This window comes from Pelophylax lessonae (genome assembly GCF_965119305.1).
Source record: "Pelophylax lessonae genome assembly, chromosome: 11".
Classification (NCBI taxonomy): domain Eukaryota; kingdom Metazoa; phylum Chordata; class Amphibia; order Anura; family Ranidae; genus Pelophylax; species Pelophylax lessonae.
Window position 1 is genome coordinate 148,370,814 of NC_138778.1, and position 24,727 is coordinate 148,395,540.

The following is a 24,727-nucleotide window of genomic DNA, read 5'->3' on the forward strand; positions in this document are numbered from 1 at the left end:
CAGCTCTCAGGTGCCGCCGCCACCACCATTTTGTGGTAGGGGAAACCAGCACAAAGCATGCACGAAGTGCGCTGCGCTTTTTAACTGGCCTGGCGGCAGAGGAAGGAGGAGAGGGGCCAAACTTCAGAGGAATCTTGTGGCGGAGAGGTCTCCCGGAAGTGAGGATGGGTACCTGTCCAGGAAGCCCGTGATGTCGGCACCCTAGCTGATTTTCTGATCAGTTCTTGGTTGCTGCCACCACCGTTTGTGGTAGGGGAAACCAGCACAAAGCATGCACGAAGTGCGTTGCGCTTTCCAACTGGCCTGGCAGCAGAGGAAGGAGGAGAGGGGCCAAACTTCAGAGGAATCAGGCGGTGGAGAGGTCTCCTGCAAGTGGGGACGGGTACCCGTAAAAAACAGGTACCTACTGCCCCCTAAAGGTGCCAAAATGTGGCACCGGAGGGGGGGGGGGAGGAAGCAAACAAGTGAAGCTTTCCCTTTATGGTGGAGCTCCACTTTAAGTTATAACCCACAGTCCTTCAGTGGGTAGAGCGAAACCCTGGTTTGGGAGCAGCTTGACTAATATATGCAGTAAACCTACAGTTCTCTGCATCATCAGGAGAATGATCCTTAGCGATCAGAGAGATCCTTGCACTGCAGGTCCTCAAGTAATGTAGGTCTTCCTCTCCAGGAAAGAGAACCGTGAGCTGCACAGTATTATATTATCATCACTAAATCTCACTCCAAATGTCACCAGGTGCCTAGTAGAAGGCAGTACATTTCACATTTTCGAAATATAGCTATAAGGCTCAGGAGTACCCAAAAACATTCACAGGTTAGAAATCACACTGCTAGTTTTCAGGAGGGATTGAAGACAAAGGGTAGCATTTTCAGGGTACAGCAGAGGTACAGTGGTGATCGAAAGTTTGGGCACCCCAGGTAAAAATTTGTATTAATGTGCATAAGCCAAGAAAGATGGAAAAATCTCCAAAAGGCATCAAATTACAGATTAGACATTCTTATAATATGTCAACAAAAGTTAGATTTTATTTCCATCATTTACACTTTCAAAATAACAGAAAACAAAAAAATGGCATCTGCAAAAGTTTGGGGACCCAGCAGAGTTAATATCTTGTACTACCCCCTTTGGCAAGTGTCACAGCTTGTAAACGCTTTTTGTAGCCATCCAAGAGTCTTTCAATTCTTGTTTGAGGTATCTGTGCCCATTCTTCCTTACAAAAGTCTTCCAGTTCTTTGATATTTCTGGGCTTTCTGTCACGCACTGCTCTTTTAAGGTCTTTCCATAGATTTTCAATTATATTGAGGTCAGGAGATTGTGAAGGCCATGGCAAAACCTTCAGTTTACGCCTCTTAAAGTAATTCCCCGTGGATTTCGAGCTGTGTTTAGGATCATTATCCATTTGTAGAAGCCATCCTCTCTTTAACTTCAGCTTTTTCACAGATGGCATCAAGTTACCATCCAAAATTTGCTGAAATTTTATTGAATCCATTTTTCCTTCTACTCGTGAGATGCTCCCTATGCTACTGCCTGAAATACAACCCCAAAGCATGATTGATCCACCCCCATGCTTAACAGTTGGACAGAGGTTCTTTTCATTAAATTCTGTGCCCTTTCTTCTCCAAACGTACCTTTGCTCATTCCACCCAAAAAGTTCAATTTTAACCTCATCAGTCCACAGAACTTGTTTGCAAAATGTATCAGGCTTGTCTATATGTTCATTTGCAAAGTTCAAACGCTGATTTTTGTGGTGAGGACGTAGAAGAGGTTTTCTTCTGATGACTCTTCCATGAAGACCATATTTGTACAACTATCTCTTTATAGTGGAATAGTGTACCACAACTCCAGTGTCTGCCAGATCTTTCTGGAGGGATCGTGCAGTCAAACGTGGGTTTTGAATTGTTTTTCTCACAATCCTGCGAGCTGTTCTGTCTGATATTTTTCTTGGTCTTCCAGATCTTGCTTTACCTTCCACTGTTCCTGATTTCTTAATTACATTCCGAACAGAGGATATTGACATCTGAAAACGCTTTGTTATCTTCTTATAGCCTTCTCCAGCTTTGTGAGCGTCAACTATTTTCAGTTTCAGTTTTCTAGACAACTGCTTAGAAGATCCCATGGTGCTGATTGTTGGGGCAAGGTCAGATGAGTCTGGGCATTTAAAACCTTTGGGATTGACATCACCTGGTCTTCCCAGACGATGATTGAGAACAATCCATGACACTGGCAGGTCTCAGCCTTGCAAAGGGGGCAGTGCATGCTATAAGTTCTGCAGGGTGCCCAAACTTTTGCAGATGACATTTTTTTGTTTTCTGTCATTTTGAAAGTGTCAGTGATGGAAATAAAATCTAACTTTTGTTGACATATTATAACGATGTCTAATCTGTAATTTGATGCATTTTGGAGATTTTTCCATCTTTCCTTGGCTTCTTTATGCACATTAGTACAAATTTTTACCTGGGGTGCCCAAACTTTTGATCACCACTGTATATTTGGGTCTGCTGAAAGTAAGACAAGCTCTGAGGAAGGGAGCTTGACTCCCGAAATGCGTCAGAGGTCCTAACACAGGGACATGTTCCATTCCACATGTGGTGGACTCTCTATATGCGATTTTGCTCTTCATGTCTGAGTATGTCTTTGGCATTTTAATAAAACTTTTTAAAGGTGCCCACGGGTAATGCACTAGGTGTTTGCGTCTCATTTTTCTCTTTCATGAACCAGGGCTTAGCCTAATGGTGGTTCTTCCCAGCAAGAGTTCGTTTTACAGTAATATACAGTAGTCATGGTTCAGTACACTGATGAAGTAATAAACCATGTTCTTCAGAAATCTTTAAAAAATTGAGGATTGTGTATCGTTGATTTGTCCCCAACTGCCCTAACTACTATGTAAAGTGTAATGGCGTTAGCACTAGAGAACTTTGATGCAGAAATAATTCTCACCTTAAACACCGTGCCAAAAGCACCAGACCCCAGAATTTTCATCTTCTTCAATTCGGTCTCCTTCAGAATCCTCATCTGTGCTTGGTTAGGCATGGCACCACTTGGGGTTAACGGTTCCACCAACTGTACACAATACATTTAAGTGTTACTGCTTATAAAAAATATCAATACCCTCACGTATAGAAGAAACATACAGACAGGTCCATAAATCTTGGGACATTGACACAATTCTAAACCAAAGCTTTAATTGGTTGCTTTGCTTTGGAAAACCTGGAGGTGCACATACATATTTTTCCAAAAAATAATACAAAATAACTAAAAGTTACAATCAGGTCCATAAATATTGGGACATCGACACAATTCTAATCTTTTTGGCTCTATACACCACCACAATGGATTTAAAATGAAACAAACAAGATGTGGTTTAACAGCAGTCTTTCAGCTTTAATTTGAGGGTATTAACATCCAATCGGGTGAAAGGTGTAGGAATTACAACAGTTTGTACATGTGCCTCCCACTTTTTAAGGGACCAAAAGTAATGGGACATTGGCTGCTCAGCTGTTCCATGGTCAGGCGTGTGTTATTCCCTCATTATCCCATTTACAAGGAGCAGATAAAAGGTCCAGAGTTAATTTTAAGTGTGCTATTTGGAATCTGTTGCTGTCAACTCTTAATATGAGATCCAAAGAGCTGTCACTATCAGTGAAGCAAGCCATCATTAGGCTGAAAAAAAAAAAAAAAAAAAAACATCAGAGAGATGGCAAAAACATTAGGTGTGGCCAAATTAACTGTTTGGAACATTCTTAAGAAGAAAGAACGCACCGGTGAGCTCAGCAACACCAAAAGACCCGGAAGACCACGGAAAACCACTGTGGCGGATGACCGATCATTTTTTCCCTGGTGAAGAAAACACCCTTCACAACAGTTGGCCAGATCAAGAACACTCTCCAGGAGGTAGGTGTATGTGTGTCAAAGTCATCAATCAAGAGAAGACTTCACCAGAGTGAATACAGAGGGTTCACCACAAGATGTAAACCATTGGTGAGCCTCAAAAACAGGAAGGCCAGATTAGAGTTTGCCAAACATCTAAAAAATCCTTCACAGTTCTGGAACAACATCCTATGGACAGATGAGACCAAGATCAACTTGTACCAGAGTGATGGGAAGAGAAGAGTATGGAGAAGGAAAGGAACTGCTCATGATCCAAAGCATACCACCTCATCAGTGAAGCATGGTGGTGGTAGTGTCATGGCGTGGGCATGTATGGCTGCCAATTGAACTGGTTCTCTTGTATTTATTGATGATGTGACTGCTGACAAATGCAGCAGGATGAATTCTGAAGTTTTTCAGGTAATATTATCTGCTCATATTCAGCCAAATGCTTCAGAACTCATTGGACGGCGCTTCACAGTGCAGATGGACAATGACCCGAAGCATACTGCGAAAGCAACCAAAGAGTTTTTTAAGGGAAAGAAGCGGAATGTTATGCAATGGCCACGTCAATCACATGACCTGAATCCGATTGAGCATGCATTTCACTTGCTGAAGACAAAACTGAAGGGAAAATGCCCCAAGAACAAGCAGGAACTGAAGACAGTTGCAGTAGAGGCCTGGCAGAGCATCACCAGGGATGAAACCCAGCGTCTGGTGATGTCTATGTGTTCCAGACTTCAGGCTGTAATTCACTGCAAAGGATTTGCAACCAAGTATTAAAAAGTGAAAGTTTGATTCATGATTGTTAATCTGTCCCATTACTTTTGGTCCCTAAAAAGTGGGAGGCACATATACAAACTGTTGTAATTCCTACACCTTTCACCTGATTTGGATGTAAATGCCCTCAAATTAAAGCTGAAAGTCTGCAGTTAAAGCACATCATGTTTGTTTCATTTCAAATCCATTGTGGTGGTGTATAAAGCCAAAAAGATTAGAATTGTGTCGATGTCCCAATATTTATGGACCTGATTGTAACTTTTAGTTATTTTGTATTATTTTTTGGAAAAATATGTATGTGCACCTCCAGGTTTTCCAAAGCAAAGCAACCAATTAAAGCTTTGGTAATAAAATCTGATGGCACAGAATCATCTTTGCAATGGGAAATAAGCATGCGTGAGCATCAAAAGTTACAAATCAGAGCATTCTGGGCATACCATGGCTCCAGGCACTTTGGCTCCAGGCTCGGTTCACACTGCTGCGACTTGTGAGACCCCAAGCCACGTGACATGTGAAATCCCATGTTAATCAATGGGAGCTGTCCTACTTAGAACTACCGAAGTCGCTCCGACTTCAGAAAAGGTTCCTGTACTACTTCAACGGGTGACGTCCCTTTTCCAGGCATTTCCAAGCCATATATAGCAATTTTTGCTTCACATGGTTAGATAGATTTTTCTTAGAATGTGGCTGCAGGTAGATTTAGAGTTAGTTTTTGGCTGAATTTCCACTTTAAAAAGGTTTTATATTTTTTGTAGCCATAGTGTCAATTTCTATGATTTTCAAAATTTTACAGGGTTGCGCTGATATTTATTACATTAAATATGGCAATTTGTGGATCTGTCTCAGGCAGATGCATAATCAGCCTAGTGGAGACAGTAGCCCCAATCAGGGCAATCAGGACCCTGCTAGGCCTGCTGTTATTCTTTGTTAGGAAGGTGAATGTATTACGGTGGAACTCAGCCACTACCTTCAAATTATTTTAAATCTCTTATTAACTCTGTAATTCCCTTTTACAAAGAAAAGTACAAATCTCAGGGATGTCCTAAAGAAATTTCACAATTTGGGATGTATGGATTGATTCTGATCTACAATTGTGGGATATCCCAAGGCTGATAGCACCTGAGAGGTCACTCTGGAGTGTACCCCCCCTCTGTTTTTGCTTTGATTCTTGAAGTGATAACTCCTTACAACGGGGACTTTAGCTCCATTGGTATGTGTCTCGTATGGTGCACCACTCAATGATGCTGGAAGTATCTCTTACAAATAGTTGGGACGGATGTTGCTATTATTTTGACTCTACTCCTTCTTGGATACACCTTGATGAATCTGAGCATGTTTTTCTACGAGCGCTAAATAGGTTCCTGGCAACTTGAGTACTACTTTGATAGAAGTATAGAATAGTATGTAATAGAAGAGAATAGAAGTTAGATAGAAGTCGCCTTGAAGTAGTACAAGAACCTGGTCTCTGCATGACACACAGGAAACAATGGTTTTCTATGTGTCTCGTTCACATTAAAAAGGAGGTGTGATGTCTGTTGCGGAGCGGTGTTGGATTATGCAGCATGTCGGCAGTTTCCCCTCACATCTCCACACCGGATTGTAGCTAAAAACGGACAGCACCGCTTTGCATGCCTCCCATGTGACAAAAAGTGGAGAGGAATGCAGAGTGGCGCTTTGTGAGCTTACAGTTCGCCTTCTCCCCCCTGGGATGCTGCCGCTTGGGTACGTTTCCTGAAGGGCTCTAGTGGGGAACAGAGCATGGTATGCTGTGAGGGAACACAGATGCTACCCCACTGGTGGTATGTAAAGGGCGGGACAGCGATGGCGGGGACAGAAGTGATGACACAGGATGTAACGTCAGTTTGTGTTTAACAGACGTGCATCAAAACTGATGTCCAAGTGCATGAAAACTGCTTGGGTAAGTTTCCTGAAGGGCTCTAGCGGGAAACAGAGCATGGTGTGCTGTGAGGAGGGGAAACAGATGCTGCCTCACTGGTGATATGTGAAGGCGGGGACAGCGATGGCGGGGACAGCAATGGCGGGGACAGCAATGGCCGGGACAGAAGTGATGACACAGGATGTAATGCCAGTTTGTGTATAACAGACGTGCATGAAAACTGAGGTAAACTAGTGTGAAACTTAGGTAAACTAGTGTCTCTGCAAGTGAAATCTGTGCAGTTTTCCCATCAGTTTTCATGCACTTATGTGATGTTATGGTGTGAACAAGCCCTAAGCCTTGTGTAAAAACTCAGCTCAGGCCTTCCTTGCTCATGAAGGACCAAAAGGGATATGAATAGGCATACCAGTAAAAAAAAAAAAGTTGATCCCCATAATGCCTTTTACCTCATTATCCACAAAGCGTCGCATGGTGAGCTTCTTTTTCATGTGCTTCCTGCGTTTGACAAAAAGTACAAGGCCAACTGCAATAGTCACAACAAGGAATATGCTGCCCACTACCGCCACGATCATGTAAATATGGCTGCGGAGGAAAGAAAAATGGGTAAGTGACAAAAAAAGCAGAGCTCTAACCCACCACCATACATTTCTAACACGACAATGGCACCACTCACCTATTGTTCACAATGATAGGGCATCCTTTCTCATCTAGTTTATCACACCTGTATCACAAATGGAAAAAAGTGAGTTTATAGGAAACCTTCCAAAAGCAATAAAAATCTGCCAGTGGCTCTTCCCCACTTTATCCAAAGCAAAAGCAAGCTGGGGAAGCGTGGCTAGCATGCAAAGCAGAGCAGAAGTACATCGCTGGAGCGCCGATCATGCACCCTGCTTTCAGCCCTTGTTCTGCTCTCCGGTGACCACCACCCGCTTTTCCAGCTGCCCGAGACTCTCCTCCACCATTCAGCACAGATTAGATGGGTCATTCCAAGACCCGATCCACGCAGCCAGGCCCGAGTGCTCTCTGCCCCTCTTCTTCATCAGCCATCTTGTCCACGAGGCCTTCTGTCTCAGTGATGTCTGCCAGCACCCAGACCGCCGCTGGGTCGGCAGCAGCTGATTTCCCCTCTAGTGCGGAGATCCTGGCTGCAATTACAGCTTGCAAAGAGACACTGACTGCCAAGATTGATTTTTTTTTTGGCGACAGATATCAGCTTTATCCGGCAGGACCTAGACAAGTTTCGGTCTCGGTCCCAGAAGTGGAGGATAAGGTCTCTACAGTCTGGTTGGACTTCAGGGATCTACTAGGCCCTACAACTGCAGGTAAAGGCGCTCCAGGAACGGGCAATTGACACTTAAAATGGCTTGAGAAGGAACAACATCTGAATACCTGCGGAGTTCACGGAACGGCTCCTTCCACTCTCTTTGGCCTAGACAACATGCCGCTCACCTTTGTGGTGGAGAAGGTTTACAGGGTCCCACCAATTCCTCCCAAACCTGGGGCCCCAGCTCACCCTTTTCTTCTGCCCATAATTAATTATAGAGATCGCGACCGCATCATGGCGGCTGCTTGTGCTTTGCCTGAGATAAAGTATGAAAATGCCAAACTATTGTTTTTCCCAGATTACTCTCAAGAGGTACGACGACGTCTCAAGTCCTTTACAGAGGTGTGGCAGAGGCTACGGGAAAAAGGGATCCGTTTTGGCCTCTTATACCCCAGCAGATTGAGAATTACCAATGGCGACCAAACCCGGTTCTTCGACACTCCTAAAGGCTGCTTCCGCATATCTGGACACTCGCTGAGACCCCTTGGTCTTGCTGGCTCCCTTGGTCTTTGCTGCTACTGAGATGCCCTAGAGGGCCTTTATATCCCTCGCAAACAAATATTTAACCCTACATGCATGATGGCGTCTCTTAATGACACCGCGTTCACTATCCTGTCCTGGAATGTGCATGCTTTGAACTCTAAATTTAAAAGAGCGGTGCTCTTTCGTTACCTTAACCAGTTGCCGACAACCCACCGCCCATTTACTGCGGCAAGGTGGCTCGGCTGTGCGAACCGACGTAACTGTACGTCGGTCACACGCTGGGGGGTGCACGCACGTAGTCCCCGCGATGTGCTGATTCGGTTCAGAACTGATCAGCCATCAGGTCCAGGCCAATGAATCTTTGCCTGGACCTGGTGATCGGTTCTGACCAATTGCAGAAAAATGTAATGTAGTCACAGGCACAGGAAATTATGCAATCTCCTCTCCTGGAGTCCTTTTCGGTTCCGGCGTGAGAGGAGATAACATCTACCGTGAGTACACAAGCACTACACTCACACCAGTACACATAGGCACACATTTAGCCCCCTGATCAACCCCCAGTTAACCCTTTCACTCCCTGTCACAGTGTACACTATATACCAGTATACAGATAATGTACTGATCACTGTATTAGTGTCACTTGTGACTTCAGTTAGTGTGAGAGACAGTTCGTGGTAGTTAGTTTCTGTCCCAGATAGGTTTAGGGTACCCGCCATCCACCCCCCAATAAAGATTTAACCCTGTTAACCCCTTCTTTGCCCTGTCAGTGTGTCATTTTCATAGTGTACAGATCTTTTTTCTGAAACCAGAAGTAGTGTCACAGGTGACAGCAGTTAGCGTTAATGTTAGTGTCAATCCAGGATAGCGTCAGATCCCCGCCGCATATTTAGTAATACATTTTAACCCTTTGATTGCCAGTGATACACCAACACACACTAAACACCTCCTTTACTAGTATAGTGTCTGAAAAGCTCAATATCTTTGATCTGATCAGAACTATACTAGCGTCCCCAATAGTTCCCAAAATGCAGCATTAGCAGGATCAGCCCCGACACCTGCCAGCACCTGCATTTAGCCCCCCCCCCAAGAAGTACAGAATCAGCAGATTACTGTCACTTCCAATACACAGCACACTAAACCGCATCGGTAGAGTTAGAGTCAGGCCTGATCGCTACTAGCACTAGCAGTTACATTTTTTGGTAGCGGTTCAAACAGTCCTTAAAAACCAGGTGCTTTTTTACCTGTGAGTCACACTAGGTACCTATAAATTTATTGGCCAAAATGTCCAAACAGAGGTACACTAGCCTACACGAAGCTGAGCATGACAGATGAGAGCGATGGGGAAGCCTCACTGTCAGAATCAGGCTCAGTATTCAAACCTGTAGAGAGCAGTGGCACGTTGACAGATAGCTCTGATGACAGAGTAGTGGCCCCTGCCAAGGACAGGCATGCCCAACAAGTTCTGTTGCTGGGGTGCAACAACTGCAGGGTTCTCGTATGCAGCAGAGTATCGGTACTAGTGCCGCTCAACCTTGGTGAACTGGCAAGCACCAGCGGCCTAGTACATCCTGGTCATAGTCAAACCAACACTGCAGTAAAACTTGGTGACGTGGCAAGTCCCATAAGTGCAGTTCAAGATGGTGCAGTGGCTAGCACAAGTAGTGTCCCACAGCCACCAATAAGTCAAAGACAGGCCCGTAGAGCCCATAGTGCCCTTCCTGATGCGCTTGCAAATCCTGATTGGGAGTCCACCACTTCTGCAGCGCCCGTAATTCCCCCATTCACTGGCCAACCCGATTAAATTAATCGCCGCAAATCCAAATTTGACCCTTGCCAGAGACTTTGCATAAAAAAGTATCAGTTTCTGAATTTAAAACCTTTCTGGGCCTATCCCTCCTCATGGGCATTACTAAAAAGAGTGAGTTGCGGTCATATTGATTCACTGACCCAATTCATTATAGGCTCATGTTCTCTGCTGCCATGGCCAGGACTAGATACGAGCAAATCTTGCAATTCATGCACTTCAGTGACAATAAACTCTGTCGTCCTCGGGGTGACCCTGGATATGACTGGCTCCACAAAATTCGACCCCTCGTAAATCAGTTCAACCAAAAGTTTGCTTGAGTCCCTGATTACATTTTCTGGCCGCCTTGCTTTCAAACAGTTTCTCCCCAGAAAGCGTGCCAGATATGGGGGTCAAGAAGCTCTGACAGGGCAACAGGCTATACATGTTGTTTCCGGATTTACAAAGAAAAAGATAGCACTGTGGAGTCCCCCTAACTGCCCAGACATGGGGAGCAGTGGCAAGATTGTTTTGGACTTGGTGTCACCCTTATTCGGAAAGGGGTACCATTTATATGTGGACAAATATTACACAAGCGTGCCACTTTTTAGTCACCTTTTTGAATTTGGAATTGGCGCATGTGGCACCATGAGACTTAATCGCCGGGGCTTCCCACAACAGCTTGTAGATTCCCGACTTAAGACGGGGGGAGAGAGCCTGCTTGAAGTCTGATAAATTGCTTGCAGTGGAGGGACACACGGAATGTTTTCGTTCTGTCCTCCATTCACGCAGATACGAGTCTAAATTGCAACGGCGACTAGTGTTGTTGAGAAGCCCCTCTGTGTCCATGAATTCCATGAATACAACCTTAACATGGTAGGGGTGGACTTCACCGACCAGATAATGGCGCCATACTTAATTGCCCGTAAGGCCAGACACTGGTACAAAAAAAGAGTCTGTATACCTATTTCAATTGGCTCTGCTGAACGCCTACATGCTATACAAAAATATACTAAAATTCCAGGAAGAGATCATCACAGCCCTTCTGTATCCAGAAGGTGCTGTGGCCCCAAATCCACAATCCAGATGCAGTGAGCCGATACAATGAGCCGGCAGCGGCATGAGAGGCATTTTCCGGATGTCCTCCCTGGTACCCCATACCCAAAGAGCACCCCAAAGAGGATGTCGTGTCTGTAAAAAACGTAGATATAAGCGTGACACCCGCTATTTATGTCCCTCCTGTCCTGGCCAACCTGGTCTCAGCATTGAGGACTGTTTCCGTCGCTACCACACATTAGTAGAGTATTAGTATATTAGTATAGGGTATAGCATGGCACAGTCTAGGGCACACTTTTACAGACAGGGTCTCGAAAGATGTTAGATAGCAATCGAATTTTGAGAGACCCTAACCTGGAACGTTTTACAGTTATAAAAAAAAATAAAAATGTCAAAAAATAAATAAAGCCAAAAATAAATGTCGCTTTTTTTAGTTAATTTTCTGTTCTTACTCTACTTTTACTGTACTTCATAATATACTGTTATACTGTAGTGTTTTATTGTTACGGTTTTTCATTGTTACCATATTTTGCTTTTCAGATATCACCATTCTACTGTACTGTATGCTATTATAATGTAATGTTTTATGGTTACTGTGTTTTATTGTTGACCCTTGTTTGCTTTGCAGGTGCCGCACTGATTTGTTTATTCTGACAGCAACAGCGTTTGCTCTCAGCACATACATAAATCAATGATGGCAGCGCTGTAGAAGGTGGTTCACCACCGCAGTTATAAAAAAATAAAAAACAGCATATATGGCGAAGCATAGAGGATGGGGTTGACACAGAGGAAGGATCTCCCCTATGCTTCGCCATATATTTAACACTTTTCTTGGCAGAGATTTCTTTATCCACATCGATCGATGCAAATAGAGGAATCTGCTATGTTCTTTTTTCCCTTCAGCCCATGGGCTGAAAGAAAAAAAAAAAAAAGAACATTACATGTATGCCCATCATTAGAAGTGGGTGGAAGCTGGCAGGTCTAATGGTGGGCATAACACACACTTCTGTTCTGGCAGAGATTTCTTCATCCACATCGCTCAATGTGTCTACTTTCCGGAAAGGGGGTAATTTGGGGGGTTTTGTGCTATCTTGGCATTTCATAGCCCCTGAAACTGTGATAGGTAGTGATGAGTGAAATCAACAATTTACGCCCTTAGAAAACCTGAAGGTAGTGATTGGGGTTTCGGGTCCTGTACTTGGCCAGACTGCAAAAAAGTCTAACGCATGTGGTATCCCCGTACTCAAGAGAAGCAGCAGAATGTATTTTGGGGTGTAATTCCACATATACCCATGGCATGTGTTGAGCAATATATCATTTAGTGACAACTTTGTGTAAAAATATATATATATAATTTTTTTGTAATTTTTCAAACACCGGTGACAAAAAAAATTAAATATTCAATGGGCTCAACATGCCTCTCAGAAAATTTCTTGGGGTGTCTACTTTCCAAAAAGGGGCAATTTTGGGGGGTTTGTACTGTCCTGCCATTTTAGCCCTTCAAGAAAAGAGATAGGCAGTCAGAAAGTTAAAGCTGCATAAGTTCCAGTATATACACACCATAGTTTGTAGAAGGTTTAACTTTTGCGCAAACCAATAAATATACGCTTATTGAGTTTTTTTTTCTTTTTTTTAATCAAAGACATGTAGCTAAATACATTTTGGCCTAAATGTATGACAAAAATTGAGTTTTATAAGATATTTCTCCATGCTAAGAAGTGGGAGCTCCATCTCCATTTAGCCAAGATTACTAAGTTAGATCTCTAACAGACAAAGATTTTTTTGAACAAGGGCACCATAATGGGCGCCTGCTGGCGATGTTGGCACAACTTGACTGGCCCCTGAGTCTGATACTTAAAATCAGGGCCCTCACGGGGGAGTCGGCCTCCTCACTGCCAAGTTCTACAACTCTCTTTACACCTCCGATTTGCCACATGATTTTCGGACGGAGGACCTGGCTTTCGGATGTGGAACGCAAAGATTTGGTGAGGCCGAATACCTCTGATGAGGTCCTGGCAGCACTCAAATCCTTACCTGCAGGGAAGTCCCTGGGCCCAGATGGTCTCCCCATTGATTTCTACAGGACTCATAATGACCTCCTGGCCCCCATTTACTCTGAATGTTTGACTGCTGGAGACCCACTGCCCTCCATGAGCCATTCTCATGTTGTCCTAATTCACAAACCACCCAAAAACCCAACTTCCTGTGCCTCCTACAGACCAATTGCCCTCCTTAACACGGACTTTAAAATTCTTACTAAACTGATTACCTTACTACTGCAACCCCTTTTACCGACTATCATTGAGATAGACCGAACTGGTTTCATGGCCAACAGAACAACTGACACCAACCTGCGAAGGATGCACACTAATATCCACGCACAACACGGGCTCCAGAGTTGTGGCCTCCCTTGACATTGAAAAGGCCTTTGATACGATTGACAGGCCATTCCTTTGGGAGGTCCTCCGCAGAATGGGTTTCCCGCTAGTGTTTATTAAATGGCTCCAAGTATTTTACAAACACCCTACCTCTGCTAGTAAGTTTAGAGGGGGTTTATTCCGTTCTTTTTCCCTGTCTAGGGGTACCCGGCAGGGTTGCCCTCTCGCTCCAGCCCTATTTGCCATCAAATCTGTGGCAGAGACTCTCTGTACCTCTCCACACATTAAAGGTTTGCGCATCGGCTGGCTGGAGGAGAGGGTGGCACTGTACGCTGATGACGACCTGCTATTTCTAAATTATGCTGGCCCATCTCTAGAGGGGGCCCCTTCCGGTCCTAAATTCATTCTCCTTAGTCACGGGTCTTCAGGTAAAATTGGACCAAATCATTATTGTTTCCCACAGCTCGCACCACAGCACCTCCATACCTCCCCTTACAGGAGTAGGACACTAGGCAGGAAAAAACTTGACTATGCCTATGGGGTAGTCTCAGAGGATATACTCCCACTTCCTGCGATAGGTAGTTTTGTTACAATGTCAGAAGAAAAAAAAAAACAACTCCATAGATGGGTGGGTGCTGTGTCCACCAATGAACATCAGAGAAATGGATTTTACGGTAAGTCAAAAATCACAATTTGCCTTTCACTCATTGACAGACATCGCTTCTGATTCTTCTTAACCATTGGTATGTCCCAAAGCAGTGTCAAACATGAGGGGTGGGAAACTGCAGAAACAAAAATTCCCAAGGCTAACCATAGCCAACCAGGTAACATGGAGCTCAACCATAAACAATTGGAGTTCACCTGGAAAAAAGCAATACACCCTCAAAGAGCACCAGGTCCTCTAAACAGCAGCCACCAAAAACCTTGTGGCCAAAAGAAGCATCCGCAGAGGTCAACACAACCACTTTACAAAAACGTTGTAAAGCTTCCACCGACGACCAGGTGACCGCCTTGCAAACCTGCGTCATTGATGCTTGATGACGGAAAGCCCAGGAGACACTAAGCGCCCTAGTAGAGTGCTCCTAAACAGGGAAAGGAAAGGAGGAACCTGACCCCTGATGCAATAGGCCTGAACCACCATCTGATCCAACTGGAAATGGTCGCAGAAGAAGGGGACAACCCTTTGTGAGGTCCGTCAGTGAGCACAAAGAGTCTGACTTCCTAAAAGACTACGTAGCTGCCAGGTACACCCTAAATTGCTCGGACCACATCCAAGACATGCAAGGCAATTTCCTTCAGATGTTTAGGCCTGGGACACAGGGAAGCCAACACAATATCTTCATTCAAAAGACAGTCAGAGACCACCTTAGGAAGGAATGATGGACAGAGGCAAAGCACCACCTTATCTTTGTAAATCACCATAGGGTGAACAACAAGATAACGCTGTCAGATCCGACACCCTGCATGCAGAGGTGATAGCCACCAAGAAGGTCACCTTCTTGGGCAGCATAAGCAGGGAAACTTCCCGAATATTTTCAAAGAGAAGCTTCAGTAGAGCTGAAAGCAAGACATTAAGATTCCAGGGTGGCAACGGAGCCCGCACTGAAGGAGCCAATTGTCGGACACCCTGACGAAAATGTACGCACCAGGGAGCGTGTGGCCAAAGGTAGTTGGAAAATAAAAAGACAGCCAAAAGTCGATACCTGGCCCTTGGTGGTACGCAAGGCCAAATTCTGTTCAAGCCTCCATTGAAGGAAGGTGAAGATCTGATCCACCGAGAAGGAGCGAGGATGAACCCCAAGAGACACACCTACCATTGTACGTGGAAGACGTACATTGCGTGATCTTCCTAGAGGCAGATTTCTAAGCTTTTAACAGCGTAGGAATCACTGATTCAAACAAACCCCTCTCCTTCAGCACCTGGCGTTCAACAGCCAAGCCGTTAAAGCCAGCGACTGCAAAGCAGGATGGAAGATAGTTACTTGGGGCAGCAGATCCTTACTGAGAGGAAGTCCTTAAGGAGCACTGGCGAACAGCTGTACCAGATAAAAATTATAATATGTAGCGCTAAATCATAACATTAAAAGGTCTAAAAATAGTCCATATAAAAGAATTTCCAGATATCCCGGTGAGGAAATGCACAGCCATCAGCACTGAAATATCAAGTGAAGGAGATCCGCCACCAAATAGAATGCCAAAATACGCTTACCAGATGGAAATGATAAACAGGCATTCAAATTGTATCATGGCAAACTGCATAACTCTGTCAAAGGATCTTCATCCCAATCCACTTCTCAGAAGGAATCTCATAGATATAATGTCAGTGTCTCAACAGATCGGGAACCGCTCATAAAGGAAAGATAATAGCCCTCATATGTAATATGTAGTATGTAACCATTATACTTTTATTGAAATAGATAGGAATACAACTCACATTATGCAGGGGATATCTGAGCATGAAAAAACGCAGATCGGCGTGGTTCCGTATCCAACCAACAAGATGGCCGTGTTTGTCCTCTACTGCGCATGTGCGTCCAGGCGTACAATTGGGAGCAGCCGCTATTGGTCACCCTCCGAGCCCCCCATAGAGGACATAATAGGATAAGGCCTTCTCCAAAGGGGACCACCTGCAATGACGTGGATGCACAGGCAGGGTACCCTCGCTAAAACAAGGCAGGTCCCCTACACAATAATGGGGGAAAGACTGTCATTTAAAATGAAGCGCCCTCCACAGTGGCACGGGTCCAAGGGAGGTGCCAAACTGATCATATGGCCCAGCAGGCCGCAAGCCACAGCCTAAATTTTTGTGGGAGGCACAGCCGTAATTGCACAGATCCTCAGCCTGGCATATGCCCAAAGGAAGAGTGGGGACTATGGATCCTCAGTCCGGCATATGCCCAAAGGAAGAGTGGGGACTTCAGCTACACACAGTGGGGCCACCCCCCAATGGCGGCGCCCAACTCAGCCGCATGGCCTAGTAGGCCACAGACCGCGACCTAGTAGGCCACAAGCCCCAGCAGAGCCGACCACCCAGGAGCAGCAGAGGGGAAGGCAGATGCCCAGACGGGAGGCAGTGGCTTCAGCCATGCTCACAGAGACTGCCTCAGGTAGTTTCTGAGTAGTAGACCACAAAGCCGCGGCCTAAATTTTCTGCCGGATCCGGCCGTGTGAGGTCCTCGGATGCTAAACTATCCACTCCCCCAGCCCAATAACCACTGCAGGTAGCCCAATGGACATCCCTGCCCTAGTCACCAACCCCCATAATGGCAGGGAACCCTACTCATCCCCCCATTGCGCACCAGGGAAATCCGGTCAGCAGCAGCTTCAATCAGTCCCCTCAAGGGCATGTGGCAACAGCTAGCTCATGACCTTACCCAGGGAGGGGCCCACGTCCACCCCAAAACCCTCCAGGGTTAGTGGGGGGACATCTACTTATCACACCAAGCACTGCTCCAGACAGGACACTGCTCCATCGTAATGTGAGTGCTGTCGGCCAGGAGAAAATGCTGCGACTCAGGCCGAAGCCAGTTCGTATGCATCCTTGCGAGATGTTTAACTCACAGGCCAGCCCCCATCCAGTGGGGCTATGTCGAGGCCGACCTAGCACAGAGCTGCGTTCGGCACTTGATTGTAGTTCTCACAGGAACAAAATAATAGAGAGGAAAAAAATTCCTTTTAAAATTAAAAAAATACCAGGACCAGAGATCCCAGCCAGATACTAGGTCCCTACTCCTGACTAGGCAGAAAAAAAGTCAGTAGAGTAGCAATAGCAGGAAGTGGGAGTATACCCCCTGGACTTCCCCATAGGCGTAGTCACGTTTTTTTCCTGCCTAGTGTCCTACACCTGTAGGGGGCGGCATAACCCAATGGTAAAGAAGAATCAGGAGCGGTGTCCGTCAATGAAGGAAAGAGAAATCTAGGCAGGCCTGTTTGCCAATTACTGCAATTAGTCTGCTCTGGGTTAACCCTTTGGATTGCAGAATCATGACAGCACATCAGTGTGCTTAGGAAGCATTCCTAACACAGTCAATCACATCACATGGCAGCAACTCAATGCATTTAAGCATTTTAGAGGTAGTGAAGACGACTTGCCGAAGTTCAAACCAAGCGTCAGAATGGTAAAGAAAGGGGATATAAGTGACTTTGAATATGGCATGGTTGTTGGTGCCAGATGGTTGGTCTGAGTATTTAAAAAAATGCTGATCTACTGGGATTTTCACCCACAACCATCTCTGGGGTTTACGGGGAATGGTCTGAAAAAGAGAAAATATCCAGTGATATCCAGTTGTGTGGATGAAAATGCGTCGCTGATTTTAGAGGAGAATGGGATGATAGAAAGGCAACAGTAACTCAAATAACCCCCCATTACAACCAAGGTATGTAGAATACTATCTCTGAAAGCACAACACCGGGTGCCACACCTGTCAGCCAAGAACAGGAAAATGGGGCTACATTTCGTACAGGCTCACCAAACATGGACAATAGAAGATTCGAAAAACGTTGCCTGGTCTGAGGAGTCTCGATAGCCGCTGGGACATTCAGATGGTAGAGTCAGAATTTGGTGTAAACAACATGAAAGCATGAATCCATTCTACCTTGTATCAAGGGTTCAGGCTGGTGATGGGGGTGTAATGGTGTGGGGGATATTTTCTTGGCACACTTTGGGCCTTTAGTACCAATTGAGCATTGTTTAAACACCACAGCCTACCTGAGTATTGTTGCTGACCATGTCCATCCCTTTAGGACTACAGTGTCCCCATCTTCTGATGGCTCCTTCCAGCAGGATAATGCACCATGTCACAAAGCTCAAATCATCTCACCACTGGTTTCTTGAACATGACAATGATGTCACTGTACTCCAATGGCCTCCACACTCACCAGATCTCATCCAATAGAGCGCCTTTGGGATGTGATGGAACGGGAGATTCGCATCATTGATGTGCAGCCGACAAATCTGCAGCAACTGCCTGATGCGATCATGTCATTATGGACCAAAATCTCTGAGGAATGTTTCCAACACCTTGTTGAACCTATGCCACGAGGAATTAAGGCAGTTCTGAAGGCAAATGGGGGTCCAACCCGGTGTACCTAATAAAGTGGTTGGTGAGTGTAAAAACATAATGGAGACTACATGAAATTATCGGCTCTTACAAGTTTCTTGGACCTGAAGTAGGGAGGAGAGAATCCCTCCTTTCTCCTTTGTCTACCCATTTCTTCTCACCCCTTCACCCTTCCTTTTTCATTTTTTTTCTTTTCCGCCTCTTCATTTACCCTTTCCACACCCAATTTTTTTTTATTGGCCATCTACATACTGCCTCTGTGTGCTTGCTTATTCCATTTTAACTCTTTACTATTTTAGGTTTCCTAAATCTAGAAGTATGTACACGTTTTCCAATTAGAGAAAAATTGTGCCACAATACTTTTACTGTAAATATACAATGCTTAGATTTCTGTCCGGCCTTTTACCCCGTACACACGATCCAAAAATCTGATCGCCCGTTTTTTTTTTGCATGCTAGTCTCATATCGAAAATGAAGAGTTTACTAAAGTTATGAAAATTCTCGTACGACAGAATAAAAAAGTCAGAAGTGATGTAATGTGTTGTATTGTACTTTTAAAAGACAACGCTACTGATTAAACGAAATTCCTACGATCTGGTATCGTACGAGAAAATGTGCGTGCTTGTCTGATAGGATAATATCAAATGAACTGTCCCGATTGACAAGATGACTTAAATATGAAGACAAAGACATAATATTTAAAGATCATAAAGTTTCAAGTTCTATATGAATATTTGTTCATAGATTCTTCTGTATGTATACAAGGATATGTAATGTTATAATAGCACTATACAATATTATAGCACTATACAATATTATAGATTGGATATGTAATGTTATAGCGCTATACAATATTATAGCCTGGATATGTAATGTTATAGCGCTATACAATATTATAGCTTGGATACTTATTACAGCACTATACAATATTATAAATTGGATATATAATATTATAGCACTATACAATATTATAGCTTGGATATGTAATGTTGTAGCGCTATACAATATTATAGATTGGATACTTATTATAGCACTATACAATATTATAGATTGGATATATAATGTTATAGCGCTATACAATATTATAGCACTATACTATATTCTAGATTGGATATATAATGTTATAGCACTATACAATATTATAGCTTGGTTTCGTAATGTTATAGCACTATACAATATTATAGCTTGGATATGTAATGTTATAGCACTATACAATATTATAGCTTGGTTTCCTAATATTATAGCACTATACAATATTATAGCTTGGATATGTAATGTTATAGCGCTATACAATATTATAGCTTGGTTTCGTAATGTTATAGCACTATACAATATTATAGCTTGGATATGTAATGTTATAGCACTATACAATATTATAGCTTGGATATGTAATGTTATAGCACTATACAATATTATAGCTTGGATATGTAATGTTCAGGGTTCATACACATTTTCACCAATAAAATTCCATGACTTTTCCATGACTTCACGTAAATATTCATGACCTAATGTTTCATGAAATGTCTATGTATACATGTTAAATAAGAAGAAAATCCATGTCACACCCAGCATATTTTTACTAAAATAAATGACAATCTTTGTAGTGTACAGTACCTCTGCAGTTAGGGTTTCGTTTCTGGATACAGCGTGACTCAAAATGGTCCCTTGTTTTACAATGGATGAGATGGAAGCACCGCTGCCGCAGCTGGGAGCCGGTGTCACTTCAGGCGCACGGGTGAAAAAGCCAGCGATCGGATTGGAAGCTGTCAAGCACGCAGCTGCAGACTGGTGCTTTGCACCTTTAGCGTGGCTAGACCCGTGGCTATCAACCCGTGGCTATCAACCAATGAGGCAGCGGAAGCGTCACTGGAGGGCGGGCCGGCCGCATGAACGTGATGACGCGGGGTTACGGTAACCGAAACGGTTACCGCCCCCTTCCGCGTCATCATCACGTTCATGCGGCCGGCCCGCCGTCCAGTGACGCTTCCGCTGCCTCATTGGTTGATAACCTCCCGGCTGTTACTGCTGCTGCTAGCCAGTCACATTGTCTCCAGGCAAACCGCGGCCGGCCCTCCCTGCTGCCTGATTGGGTCATCTCTTCGGCTGCTGCTGGCCAATGACAGTACGCGCATACCGCGGACCCGGAAGGACGCTAATACAGCGAAATGTAAATACAGTATGTGGCAATATAATTATAAAATAATTAAGCATCTGCTCCTCCACAGTAATTTAATTCCATGACTTTTCCAAAACCTAGTGTGTTTCCTAATTTTCCATGACCTTTCCAGGCCTGGAAAGTGTCATCTAAAAATTCCAAAACTTTTCCAGGATTTCCAGGACCGTATGAACCCTGAATGTTATAGCGCTATACAATATTATAGATTGGATATGTAATGTTATAGCGCTATACAATATTATAGATTGGCTATGTAATGTTATAGCGCTATACAATATTATAGATTGGATATGTAATGTTATAGCACTATACAATATTATAGATTGGATACTTATTATAGCACTATACAATATTACAGATTGGATATGTAATGTTATAGCGCTATACAATATTATAGATTGGATATGTACTGTTATAGCACTATACAATATTATAGATTGGATATGTACTGTTATAGCACTATACAATATTATAGATTGGATATGTAATGTTATAGCGCTATACAATATTATAGATTGGCTATGTAATGTTATAGCACTATACAATATTATAGATTGGCTATGTAATGTTATAGCGCTATACAATATTATAGATTGGATATGTAATGTTATAGCGCTATACAATATTATAGATTGGCTATGTAATGTTATAGCGCTATACAATATTATAGATTGGATATGTAATGTTATAGCGCTATACAATATTATAGATTGGATATGTAATGTTATAGCGCTATACAATATTATAGATTGGATATGCAATGTTATAGCGCTATAACAATATTATAGATTGGATATGTAATGTTATAGCACTATACAATATTATAGATTGGATATGTAATGTTATAGCACTATACAATATTATAGATTGGCTATGTAATGTTATAGCGCTATACAATATTATAGATTGGCTATGCACTGTTATAGCACTATACAATATTATAGATTGGATACTTATTATAGCACTATACAATATTATAGATTGGATATGTAATGTTATAGCGCTATACAATATTATAGATTGGATATGTAATGTTATAGCGCTATACAATATTATAGATTGGCTATGTAATGTTATAGCGCTATACAATATTATAGATTGGATATGTAATGTTATAGCGCTATACAATATTATAGATTGGATATGTAATGTTATAGCGCTATACAATATTATAGATTGGATATGCAATGTTATAGCGCTATAACAATATTATAGATTGGATATGTAATGTTATAGCACTATACAATATTATAGATTGGATATGTAATGTTATAGCACTATACAATATTATAGATTGGCTATGTAATGTTATAGCGCTATACAATATTATAGATTGGCTATGCACTGTTATAGCACTATACAATATTATAGATTGGATACTTATTATAGCACTATACAATATTATAGATTGGATATGTAATGTTATAGCGCTATACAATATTATAGATTGGATATGTAATGTTATAGCGCTATACAATATTATAGATTGGATATGCAATGTTATAGCGCTATAACAATATTATAGATTGGATATGTAATGTTATAGCACTATACAATATTATAGATTGGATATGTAATGTTATAGCGCTATACAATATTATAGCCTGGATATGTAATGTTATAGCACTATACAATATTATAGATTGGCTATGTACTGTTATAGCACTATACAATATTATAGATTGGATATGTAATATTATAGCGCTATACAATATTATAGATTGGATATGTACGGTTATAGCACTATACAATATTATAGCTTGGATATGTAATATTATAGCACTATACAATATTATAGATTGGATATGTACGGTTATAGCGCTATACAATATTATAGATTGGATATGTACTGTTATAGCACTATACAATATTATAGATTGGATACGTAATGTTATAGCACTATACAATATTATAGATTGGATACGTAATGTTATAGCACTATACAATATTATAGATTGGATACGTAATGTTATAGCACTATACAATATTATAGCACTATACAATATTATAGATTGGATACGTAATGTTATAGTACTATACAATGTTATAGCTTGGATATGTAATATTATAGCGCTATACAATATTATAGCACTATACAATATTATAGTTTTTATCCAACATATAAATATGATATGCGATATTGTAGCTTTTAAGGTCATGCGGAGTATTAAACATGCAGTTATGGATGTGAGCTAGCACTTAAAGAGTATGTTAACCCAACATTTCATATTCCCGATATCTGCCTGCTGTACCATGTACTACTTAGGGTGCTGTGGTGTTTATAGCTAGTTTAACCACTTAAAGACCGCCCACCGCAGCTTGAATGCAGCAGGTTGGCTCTGTCCCGCGAAGCGATGTAACTGTATGTCGCTTCGCAGGGGGCACGCGCACATTCACAATAGAGAAAGCCGATCAGCAGGTCCAGTGGCCGCGATTGCAGCCGGGCACCCGTAATCACTCCTCTTGGAGATAGAACGGCGGTCTGCCATTGTAAACACGGCAGACCTCTGTTCTGTCAGTTATCACAGGGATCCTGTGTTCTTCTTATTTAGGAACAAAGGTCTCTGTGTTCACGCAGAAAGCCCACCCCCCTCCCAGTTAGAAAGCATCCCCTTCCCTGCCAGTGTCATTATTACAATAACAGTGCATATGTATAGCACTGATCACTGTAGTAATGTCACTGGTACCCCCAAAAAGTGTCAAAAATGTCAGTTTCGTGTCCGATCTGTCAGCCGCAATCCTGCTAAAAAACGCAGATCACAGCCATTACCAGTAAATAAATAAATAAATGACATAATTTTTTTAACAAAATTATGTAGCAGAATGGTGAAAAAAATATTTTTTTTTTATTGGGAATGTTATTTGGCAGAAAGTAAAAATTGTTTTTTATTTTTTTGTTTTTTTTTTCAGAATGGTCACTCTTTTTGTTTATAGTGCAAAAAAAAAAAAATCACACAGGTGATCAAATGCCACCAAAAGAAATCTCTATTTCTGGGAAAAAAGGACTTCAATTTCATTTGGGTACAGCATCGCACAAAAATGGCCTGGTCTTTTAACTACTTGCCGACCGGCTGCCGCAGATATACTGCAGCAGGCTGGCTTGGCTGCATGAACCACCGTACCTGTACGGCGGTTTGCGGAAGCGCTCCTGGGAACGCACCTGTCCCCCATTAGGAAGCGTTGAGGCCGATCCACGGGACCGGAGGCCGCGAGTGCCGCTGGGCATCCGCGATCATTCCCCACTGAGAGAGAACGACTGTCTACTGTTCTAAACACAACTGACCGTTGTTCTCCCTGGAATCAGTACAGAGCGCCTGTGATCCTTCTATTTAGGATCACTGGTCTCTGTGTTGACTCCACAAGTCCCTCCCCCATTGAGTTAGAAAGCACCCCCCTAGGCTCACATTTAACCCTTTGAACACCCCTGGATTAACCCCTTCCCTTTCCCTGCCAGTGCCATTATTACAGTAACAGTGCATATTTTTAGCACTGATTACTGTAGTAATGTCACTGGTCCCCCCATAAGTGTCAAAAATGTCAGTTAGGGGTCTGATCTGTCCGCCGCAATGTCACAGTCCCGCTAAAAATCACAGATCACCGCCATTACGAAAAAAATATGACAAACCTTTTCCCTAGTTTGTAGACACGATAACCAATCAAAATACGCTTATTGCATTTTCTTTTTACCAATAATATGTAGCAGAATACAAATTGGCCTAAAAAGATGAAAAAATTTGATTTTATTTTTATTTTTTTGGAACGTTATATAGCAGAAAGTGAAAAATAGTGTTTTTTTTTCTTCAGAATTGTCACTTATTTTTTGATTATAGCGCAAAAAATAAAAAACCGCAGAGGTGATCAAATACCACCAAAAGAAAGCTCTGTTTGCAGGGAAAAAAGGATATGAATTCTATTTGGGTAC

At 42.8% G+C, this 24,727-nt stretch overlaps 1 protein-coding gene across 1 annotated transcript in view; it reads right to left on the reverse strand.

Moving 5' to 3' along the window:
* The window catches only part of ERBB2 (erb-b2 receptor tyrosine kinase 2), a gene marked incomplete at its 3' end in the record, with an annotated part of 299,046 nt that overhangs the window by 41,986 nt on the left and 232,333 nt on the right, over positions 1–24,727 (reverse strand). The window contains exons 16-18 of the mRNA XM_082272837.1: positions 7,219–7,266; positions 6,992–7,127; positions 2,939–3,061 (exon numbers count right to left, since the gene is read on the reverse strand). Coding sequence (XP_082128963.1) covers positions 2,939–3,061; positions 6,992–7,127; positions 7,219–7,266 — 307 coding nt within the window. The remainder of the gene's footprint in view (positions 1–2,938; positions 3,062–6,991; positions 7,128–7,218; positions 7,267–24,727) is intronic.